General features: G+C 40.6%; 1 protein-coding gene across 1 annotated transcript; it reads left to right on the plus strand.

Annotated features, from left to right (window-relative positions):
• The first annotated feature begins 2,592 nt into the window (after nucleotides 1-2,592).
• LOC138239203 (glutathione S-transferase Mu 3-like) lies at nucleotides 2,593-9,175 on the plus strand. The gene is made up of 8 exons (XM_069190326.1): nucleotides 2,593-2,827; nucleotides 4,546-4,621; nucleotides 5,428-5,492; nucleotides 5,749-5,830; nucleotides 6,555-6,652; nucleotides 7,514-7,609; nucleotides 8,002-8,112; nucleotides 8,896-9,175. Exons 1-8 carry the CDS (start codon nucleotides 2,792-2,794, stop codon nucleotides 8,989-8,991), a joined length of 660 nt encoding a protein of 219 aa, XP_069046427.1. The 5' UTR covers nucleotides 2,593-2,791; the 3' UTR covers nucleotides 8,992-9,175.
• Nucleotides 9,176-10,858: the final 1,683 nt, after the last annotated feature.

The raw sequence follows: 10,858 nt of genomic DNA on the forward strand, positions 1-10,858 counted from the left end.
TGTTCTTATGAACAGCCAAGGAATCTTTAATTTAGTCAGGACTGTTGCTTGATATCTCATCTGAGGGACCAAACCTCCTCCTCAACACAGCACAGTGCCCACAGTCACCATCTGGGCGACAGGTTTTGAAACTCTGGTCCAGAGGGAAGACCGCCTCCTACTGGTCTACCAACACCACCTACAGCAGCAATCAGGTTTTCCTTAGAGGCCTCCGTCTCGCTGCTGTCCAGGATCCGGCTGGCTTAGCATTTGAGATCAGGCTACAAGGTGGTAGCTCTCCCATTTAAGTTTACCAAAAAATCTTATCATGATTAAGTAAGCATTAATTTAAAGGAAAACTTATATAATGTTAAAACACTACTGTCCCATTTATGATGTATTTAGCTGTGCAGTTGGGTTTATAAATAGTAGAGAACTACGCATGTTTTATAAGCGTATGTTTTATTCCTCTTCCTGTACGAGCATACAGAATGCAGTAGTAAACCTGTAGAGAGAGCTGGAGCTCCCTCCTGTGGTTGATTCATTCTAAAAATGTAGGTAATTTATCTTGTTCAATAGCAAAGTTATCACGAAAATTAAAAAACAAAATTGCACTTGTAGGTGTAGGTAGTTTCAAATGTGTCCATTACAGGATTCAGTATTTCTTTCTCTTGCTATATGCATATACACTACATACAGTATGTATATAGAGAAATGCACACGTATTATACAGAGCCCTCCAAATGTACTAAGACCACAAAATCAAAAGTATTATTTTTCACCCACAGTCTGGTGTTCTATAGTAGGTGATGACTGGACCTGGAATAAAAGCTGAGAAAAAAAGGGGGAAAGGAAAACAGTACACCACATTGTCTATTGACATACTAGAGTCATAGTCCTGAGTCACTATAATATTAATGATGTGATTTCCATGCAGTCATATGGCTATGCTTATCCCCATTACACACAAGGGTTCAACTCACACCATCTCCAATCATTCTTTCAGTTTAAAGTTCCTCCAATGGACAAAACGGTAACCATCAGTCAGAACTTCCTTTGTTCCTCCATTATACTGTATGTGCTGGGAGCTGTAAAATAACCACTGCTGCAGGTGTATTTTAATACGTTGGAAGCAAAAAATAAAAAACTTTTTTAGATCATTAGTTCGAAGATTTATTGTCTGCATAGTTAAGAAAAGCTTTTATACATCTAAGATTTACCTCCTGAAGGAAACACAAATACACATAGGACTCTTTGGAAGTAGGTTTATTGTTTATTTAGTACAGAGTAATTTTATTTTACTACACCTCAGGAACTGAACTTTGCAAACACATGTAAAGTTTAATTTACCTTCTCAAAACATTCTTCCGGACTTCAGGTGGAGTTTGCAAGTACATTAGTGTCCAGATCTGTGTAGATCTATTCCAAGTGCTCTAGTTACTTACTACCTTCCAAAGAGGTGTGTGTTTGTGTGTGTGTCCTGTGATGTGCTGATATCACTTCCAGGTGTACTCCTGCCTTGTGCCTCTGTGCTTCTGGGATACATTCTGAGTTTCTTGTAATGAGCAGCTTACATAGATGACTACATTATCTAAGTCACATTGCAAATATTTCCAAATAGGCCTTGTTCAAGGTTAAAAATGGAGCTACAAAGATATTGACTGTGTTACAAGCACACTTTGAAGATAAGTGTTCTGCTACCAAGGTGTGTCTTTGACCATTTTTACCTGTTTCAAGCTTTACAAAGACCATAAAGCAAAACAGATTTCGTTGTAGATGGAGTTCCTGTGCTAATACTTTATACTCATACTAATATTTTTTACTCAGAATGAAAAGAAACTTTTCACTGTATTAATCTATGTTTTCAGATACTAGCATTGGATATTACCCAGGTGTTTTTTATTGGTGTCATTTTGATCTGCGATATTTTTAATGCTAATGTTCACGCATTTTTCTCTCCTTTTTAGATTAATTAAGATCTTCCAGCAGAAATCTTAGGTAGAGCATTTTGCATATACTGAAAAGTTGAATTCCCTTTGCGGCAATGAGACTTTTATATCCAAGAAATTACAGTATGTGTGTGATGAAATGCACTCTCAAAACTACAGTTAATAAGTTAAAATCGATTTTAATTAGAGCTTTTTATTGTTAAACGTTCATACGTGAGTCATTCTGTGGGATTCAAGATTTGCCCTGTGCCCTGTCGAACTGTTCGTCTGAAAGGTTGCAAGTTCTGACTTTTATCCTATGCGCTACTGTTTTTTTAACCACCTTTAGACTTACAGTATTTAGAACCCCACACACCAAACCACAGCTCTTCGTGAGCCTCTTCTGACTGCCACGCCAAACCACTCGGAGAAATTCGCTGCATCTTTCCTTATTAAGCTGTGAAGTTGTTTACAACTTATGGAGATTCGCTCCTCCCAGACGCACATCGAATGCAACCAAACCCATATAGCTATATAGCACCTGAAGAAGGCTCCACGGCCGAAACGTTGTGTTCTCTTTCTTCTTTTTTTCAGCATGGAATAAACCTATTACTTGTTCCTTTGCAGCCTACGCATGCTGACGCAGCTACCCACCTGAACTAGCTATATAGCAGCTCCCCTTCGCTCTTATTCAGTCACAGGCTCTTAAAATCAGCTTTCTTCTTTTGAAATATCCTACTCTTAGTAGTCTAGGCTGTGATTGGGCCACATTTCCTCTGAAACCAGTCACGCAACTTTCACAGAAAGCAGAGCAGGTTCGGTTTGGAGTGGGAGTTAGTGTGTCGTTACATACTGGCAGCTTTTATCAACAGAGCGAGTGCAAGATGACCATGGTACTAGCTTATTGGGATATCAGAGGGGTAAGAGAAACACTTATTGTCTGCCTCAGATACCCTGTGCGAATGCACAATTCGAACAAGAGCTTCTTTTGTTTTATCTGAGCTCTTTAGGCCCGCGATTGTCCACAACTTTCTCCCATTTTCTAACCTTTTCTACGACAGGTTAGCGGGGGAGCCGGAGTCTGACCCGATGTCGTATCCAATTCATTATCCCTTGGAAATCTACAAGCATGTTTTTTCCAAATACCGTCTTGTTGATTTACAGTAGTACGACATTAAATCGGGGAGAATTTTGAAAATCTGCACCGCCGAAACGGACCGGCGGTGGTCGTGTGTGAGATAATGACATTCTAAAAACCAAAATGGGCAGAACGAATACTGACTGCTGTATTTACTACTGTATCTTTACCGACTACAGGAAAACTGAGCGTGTTTTTAAATGTACGGTAGTATAATAATTGATTCTGGTATATTCTTTAGGTTCAATTATCTGTTTTCTGTATTTGTTATGTATTACGTTCACGGTTACAAAACACTTCAGTACTGTTTGTAATCGTTGTACTTTTTGGTTTGCAGATAGTCGATCATCTAATGTATAATACCCTTTTAAGGGTTTGAGACCCAAAGAGTAGAATTAACCGTGCACACCATCTGATTTTTATATAGGTTGTAAGGTCCGCTTGTAAAAGCCTTACTTTACGTATGATTCCGCTGAAGTACTGTAGGTAATGTGTCAAGAAAGCCGTTGAACGTTTGTTACGGAACGTTTCAGAAACTGTATAGATACAAAATATCTGATTGATAGATAACTTTGGATGATTACTTTAACTGGCCAGGCTTGACATGCTCCTATGGTCTACAGTCAAGGTAGACGAACAGCTGATTCAAGCTGAAAATCTAAAATGGGGACTTAGCACACAGTACGAAGACTCGCAGCCAAGAGAAACTGAAAAACGTGTCGAGTCGAGTGCCTTATCGCATCACTTTGATTAAAATACCGTTGGGGTGTGCAAAAAAAAAAAAACTATCGTTCGCCTTTTAAAAAAATCGAAGTATTTTTACACATGTGATCAATAGCTAATAAAGGTTTTTTTTAACATAACCAGCTACTAAGTTGGAAAAACATCTGAAAACAGTTAATATATCCTGCTATATGTGGGTGCTATACAGTATCTGCTTATCAACTGCCCTTAGCCACTGCTTTAGTAGACCAATTGTATCCAAGCATGAATTCCTCGTAGGTTCGGGATTATTTTAGTTCAAGGTGCCCCGCGTTCCCCCTCACACCCCAGGGTGTTTGAACTGTCCTCTGCCCATCTGAAGAGCTTTTACTTTCTGCTGCTACCTAGGCTGTAGGGGCAGGATAGTTAACCTACCCCATGTCGAACAAAAATAAGTTTCAGCGAAGTTGTAGGTCTTTTTTCCTGACAAATTGAATCTGAAGCTTAGAGGGGTTCGATGCAGAAAGCTGCCCAGCTAGCCTGGTGGTTGAAGCTGATACTTTGGCTTCATTCGAGAAACAGCTGGATTAACTGCTAACAAACGAACAGGCCAGGTGGGCCCAGTGGCCTCTTCTCGTCTGTCAGCTTTCTTGTGTTCCAGTTCTCTTGCATGGTTTGAAGAAAAAGCCAGGGGAATGAATAAATTAGGTGCTTGAGGGTCCTCCCTGTAACACCTGTATTGGTAAAAGTGTATTTATTTAGGAGGTGTTTTCACTGCTCTGTATTTCATTCTCGCAGCTGGCTCAGCCCATTCGCCTCCTGCTGGAGTACACTGGCACCAAATATGAAGAGAAGTTCTACTCCTGTGGACAAGGTTATCTCATCCAGCAGGATTCTTTTAAAATATTGTTTCCCCCTTTTTTTGCATTGCGTAAGGTATGAAAGGGGAAGCTGGAAAGAAATTATTTTTTAAAATGTTTGTTTGAGAGATGATTTTATGCGTAGCAGCTGAGGGAGTGAACGTCACATTGGCAGAAGTTTGAAGTGGGCCGTGCACAGGAGGGACCAGTGACCTGCTTACACAGTGCGGCAGTGGTGTTACTGGAATCCTCCTGGTAATAAGAGCTTCACCTTAACCCAGGGGATCTGAAACACAGCCCCTGGGGGAGCCCAGTGTCTTCTGGGTTTTGTTCCACCTCTCTCAGTTGAATTGCTGGTCTAATTTGTTAATTACCAGCCCAAATAATGTCTAGCCAGGCCTAAAGATGCTTTATAGGTATATGCACATTTACGGAAATGCATTTTGTTCATAATGAACAAGACCCTTAAGAAATATCCAATATATTTAATATAATTAGGTTAATTGTTTAATGTCTACTCTAAGGTTGGACCAAAAACCAGAAGAGACAAGGGCCAGCAGGAGTTGAGTTTGATACCTCTGCCTTAGCCACAGAGACCATGAGCAAGCTAGAGAAGCTGGTGTTTTCTTCAGCACTGTGGGGGGAAAGCAGAGATGCGAAGATCAGGTGAAACGTGCAGGGACAGCACCACTGCTCGGGCTGAGCCTGCTGGCTCGTTTACAGAACACTTGTTAGTGCACATTGGCTGAGGGTGTGAGGAGAGGCACCTCTGCACAAGGAAATATTTTAACTACCTCTCTGCCCTTCCTCTGCTTCTCAGCTCCTGACTATGACAAGAGCTGCTGGTTTGGGGAGAAGGAGAAGCTGGGAATGGACTTCCCTAATGTAAGTAGTCCTGTATGCATGTTTTCACATACGCATATCTGCCTTGAGTTTCTTCGATTTAGTGAGAGCTGTAGCAGTGTGGTATATCTAGGAATCGTTATTGAGGCAGATTCTGTCAGTTCTATCAGGAAAACAGATGATTGAGATCCTCAGATTAATTGACTTCTAGTAATCAATTGCACAGGCTGGCCTGAATGGCCTCCTTTTGTTTTTATAAACATGTTATAATTCTCTCTTTCTGTGCCTTCTTGCTCAGCTCCCTTACCTGATTGATGGCGACAGGAAGATCACGCAGAGCAATGCCATCATTAGGTACATCGCCCGCAAGCACAATCTGTGTAAGTACCTCTCCCCCTGGCAGGTACTGTAGCGATCTCTGCAAGCGGTTGTGTGAGGTGACTGGTGGAGGAAGGCTGTCTTTCTCGCACCATGCTGTTTGATTCCATGTGCGTCTACAAAATGAAAGTGAACCTAGAGCTGTGATTGTGAGTTACGTGTCATAAATGAATGTCCCCGAAATGAAGAAGCAAATAAGTCTTAATGTTAAAACAAAGAATTTATTGCACTGCGTGTATTGTCGTAACCTGGCCAGATATTGCAAGCCTGGATTTGTTAGAGTTTTAAATCTTAACATCAGTATTGCTTAATAATAGCAGTACAGGTCAGTAGCATCCATGTTTGATACACGTTAGCTCATTGAGCCAGAGCTTGTCCTGGTTTCCATTATGTTAAACATCTGACACCCCACTGGATGGGAAGCCAGATTACCCCCAGCTGGTCCCCATTGGGACTGGGGCAACTGGGGTAAAGTACCTTGCTGAAGGTACAACAGCAGTATCAGCAGCAGCATCAACTTGAAGCCACGACCTTTCAGTTATGAGATATGCCCTCAACACTACGTTGCCTCCAAACCACAGCAGCTAAGGATACCTAAACCACACTTGCAGGTCGATGTATGCTACCTGCCTGCACCCTGGCTTTTAAGACCACCCGCGCGTGTGGTTTGGATACAGGGTACCATGAATTCTGCACTGAGAGCTGTGTCTCTGCTTCGGCTTTCAGGTGGTGAGAAAGAAGACGAGATAGTTCGAGTGGACATTCTGGAAAACCAGGCAATGGACTTCCGCAACGGCTTTGTCAACCTCTGCTACAGAGACTATGTGAGTAACGGTGATAAGTGCTCACGTAGCACCGTAGCGGTGATAAGTGATTTACTGCTACTTTAATAGTTTCAGTATTAAAGTAGCAGTAAATTTCACCAGGCTTTAACCTGCAACTGCAACATTTGGCCCATAATCTAAAGACTGGAGGCATGTCCACCAAGCATCAAACATATAACCTTAATTATAACTTCTGGGCTCTAGGCTCCTGATGGGAGGGATAGGGGTTCAAATGCCAGGTGGGACACTGCTGTTATACCTTGAGGGAAAGGTACTTTGATAAGAAAAGTAACCATAACTTCTGTGTTGCTTTGGTCAACCAAATCATGTCCTGACGCAGAGCTGCCCCTGTAATGTAAGGCTGAATGCAGAATGTCACAAAGCATCACGCACATGCTGAGATGTAAGAGAAGTTCAGGAGGAAGGTTTGATCCTAATCTCGCTCGCTGGTGTACAGTATATAGGATTCACAACTGAGACTTCCGTAGTGCATCTCTCTCATGCCCCTCCTGCCACCACATCTGTACACCTGCAGCACCCTGGCTCAGTCCTCAGAGTAATGAAGGGGGGTGGCTGGGCAGCCTCACTCTTCTTTCAGTGCTGCCAGTACCTTCAGCCAGGTGAGCTACTCCAAATACAGGCTGTATATCTCGTCTCTCTTGCATCTGTTAGGTTCTAGCCAAACTGCGGATATAATCATTATAACTGGTCATTGAGACCAACGAGTCATTAATGTTTTTTATCCCCTGATGCCTCAGATTAGTGTGACTCAGGCAGAGGGTTGTGAATGTCCACTTTCTCCTTGTGCGTGGCAAACATTGCTGAACAAGCTTCTTCTTTTTGCTAATTGAACTCTTGCAGGATAACCAGAAGTCTGCATACCTGGAGAAGCTCCCAAGTGTCCTGAAGCAGTTCTCCAACTTCATGGAAGAGAGGAAGGTGTTTGCAGGAGATAAGGTTGGGGAAAAATGAATTCTGAAAATGGACAGATACTGTGGGCTACTTATAACTGATCTTAATGTGGACATGGGTAACCAGACTTACTTGTTCTGTTTGATACCACAGAGAGTAAATTGTAGTCTAATTCTTTTTTCCTTCTATGGTGACATTTGTTGTGTTCCTGCCCAAGTGGTTTTAGAAGTGAATAGACAACTGATATGCAATTGTGTGGGTCAGCAGATTTTCATCTATAATACCTCCTTGAGATAGAATCCAGCTCTCTTTTCTGACAAGCTATACAAACGTTATTTAAAAAAAAGTTGAATGCTGCTCCTACACAATGCTAGATTGTCATATGAAGCACTAAATGCAAACTATGAGTGAAACCTTAGCTGTTCTCTCTCTGATAGATCACTTTTGTTGACTTCATCATGTACGAGCTGTTGGACCAGCACCGAATGTTTGAACCCAAGTGTCTCGATGATTTCAAGAATCTGAAGGAGTTCCTTGACAGGTTTGAGGTGAGTGTCTGTTCTTTTGTTCCCTGGTGAATCAGTGGAAAGAAAAGGTGGCTTTTTGTTTGGGTGAAAAGAAGCGTGTTAAAATGTTAAATGTCTGCAATGCCAGCATACTGCATTATTTTATTGTGTAAATGTCCCATTTTTCTGAAACTCTAGGACATGACATTTTGTAAAACAGATTATTGTTAATCACTGAACAGTACTGTTAATCCATCCAGGCTTGCATGTTCTCTACTGAGATCTTGTTTACTTGCCCCATTCTTGAATCTTGCAGTTCAGCCATTAGTAAATGGGTATTAACAGATCTGATGTTTTAATTAAAATACCTCTTGAAATTTAGTTTTATATTGAACAGCATTTTCTAGCTGGCGTGTCAACACAGAGATGTGCCATCAGTAATAAACAGGTCAGACAAGAAGAGATCAAATGAAACTTCTCTAATCTGAGTGCCAAAAACCAAACCGTGTTCTGTCCTGGTGCTCTTCCCCAACATCTCACTATCTTGAGACTGAGCTAGGTTAGTGGCAGAGTACTGCCAGAGGAAAGCTTGGAATTAGTTGCTCCTGTGACTTAATGGGAGCCCGCATGCTTGCAGTGACATCAGTGAGCTGCACTGACTCCTGTCCTGAGACTGAGGTATTTGACTTAGGTACTTTTAAGCATGGAATTAATCTTGTTATTTTGCAGCCAATTCAAAGTGCTGACCCATTCAAAGCTCTTCCAGCTCATTACAATATGGGCAAGGCTACCTCCTGCTAACAGGTTTGTGTGCTTCTCTGGCAGGCGCTGGAGAAGATTGGGGCCTACATGAAATCAAAGAATTTCATCAAGACCCCCGTAAATAGCAAGATGGCAAAGTGGGGAAACAAGAAGGAATGAAGTAAAGGATTTGTGGAAATCTAATACAGGAAAATATAGCACTTCAAAATATTTTTGGAAACATGTGTCTTAGAACAAGGAGAATTGTCAGTTTAAATTTTTTCTAACTGACCTAACAAAAACTAGGACTGAGTTGTGATAACCACCTGTGTTTTCTAAAATAAAGGCAACTGTTAAAAGTTAAGGGTGTGATTGCTTTATTGCTCTATAAATACATGCGATTAATAAGTTAGAACTTTGTAAAATTTTTACATTTCTAGGCAGGGTAGTTAACAGCTCTGAATTACAGGAAGGATGCATGCAGATTATTTTTCCAATTTAAATATAATAATTTATCTTTGCAGTTGGTATAGCAATGTAGCGCTCTTGTCAGTAATTAAACCTGTGTAAGTTTTAAAAAGTGTGATCACAGTGAAGGGCTTTTTTATTGGAGTTGATTAATGGTTCATCTTCACAACACTTTTAATAAATGACAAACTCGTTTTGTAAGAATGCCATTTTTTCCAGAAAGGGCAATTTATGTACATTGTTTATGCATTTGGTTTATATAAACATGTTGTTACAGTTTTTAAATTTGTTACAGTAATTAAATTACTGAATTTTTCATGCCATTGATATATTAGTATCACTAAGTCCTTAACAAGAGAAATGTGTTTTCAGAGCAGATTCTACATACCACTCTAATCAGAAGTGCACTGGTATATCATGCAAAAATACACCACTTCAACTTTATATTTGTCTTCTCATTTAACACAAACTCCTTCTTTATTGTTGTATATGTGTTCCCAGACATTTCTAACTGAGATCCACATGTACATCAATGAGTCCAACATGTAGAAGAGAAGCTAGTGGGCCCACTGGGTTATAATGCAGTGCAGAACTACCAGCACTACCAATGAACCAGTTTTACAAAAATGACTTTTAGTTTTTGAAGGGGACGGGGGACTTTGATGGTAACAAACAGGATTGTGAGTGCACAGACAACCTGTCTCTAAGAGTTTCACAGCTCAGCTGTAGTCTCTCCATGCTCAGCGATAGTATGGGTCTTGTCCACTTTCACTGGTAAGCTATGAAAACAAAATACAATTAAGCCATTACAGGGTTGACATGAAATCCATATTATTGGCTCCTTTCATTCAGTGCCGAGAAGTGTCGGGAGTTTGCAGTGACCATAACTGATTATAGTTATGGAACTTCATTGTTTAAGATTTTTGTATGTTTTTTCATAAAGTTCATTTTTTTCTTTTCTGAATGCTGAAGGATTCATGAATTTGTGGCCTTTTAATTTAAATTCCTAACAGAGCACAGTGCCCACAGTCACCATCTGGGCGACAGGTTTTGAAACTCTGGTCAAGAGGGAAGACCGCCTCCTACTGGTCTACCAACACCACCTACAGCAGCAATCAGGTTTTCCTTAGAGGCCTCCATCTCGCTGCTGTCCAGGATCCGGCTGGCTTAGCATTTGAGATCAGGCTACAAGGTGGTAGCTCTGCCATTTAAGTTTACCAAAAAATCTTATCATGATTAAGTAAGCATTAATTTAAAGGAAAACTTATATAATGTTAAAACACTAGTGTCCCATTTATGATGTATTTAGCTGTGCAGTTGGGTTTATAAATAGTAGAGAACTACGCATGTTTTATAAGCGTATGTTTTATTCCTCTTCCTGTACGAGCATACAGAATGCAGTAGTAAACCTGTAGAGAGAGCTGGAGCTCCCTCCTGTGGTTGATTCATTCTAAAAATGTAGGTAATTTATCTTGTTCAATAGCAAAGTTATCACGAAAATTAAAAAACAAAATTGCACTTGTAGGTGTAGGTAGTTTCAAATGTGTCCATTACAGGATTCAGTATTTCTTTCTCTTGC

This window comes from Lepisosteus oculatus, chromosome 5 (assembly GCF_040954835.1).
Source record: "Lepisosteus oculatus isolate fLepOcu1 chromosome 5, fLepOcu1.hap2, whole genome shotgun sequence".
Lineage (NCBI taxonomy): Eukaryota > Metazoa > Chordata > Actinopteri > Semionotiformes > Lepisosteidae > Lepisosteus > Lepisosteus oculatus.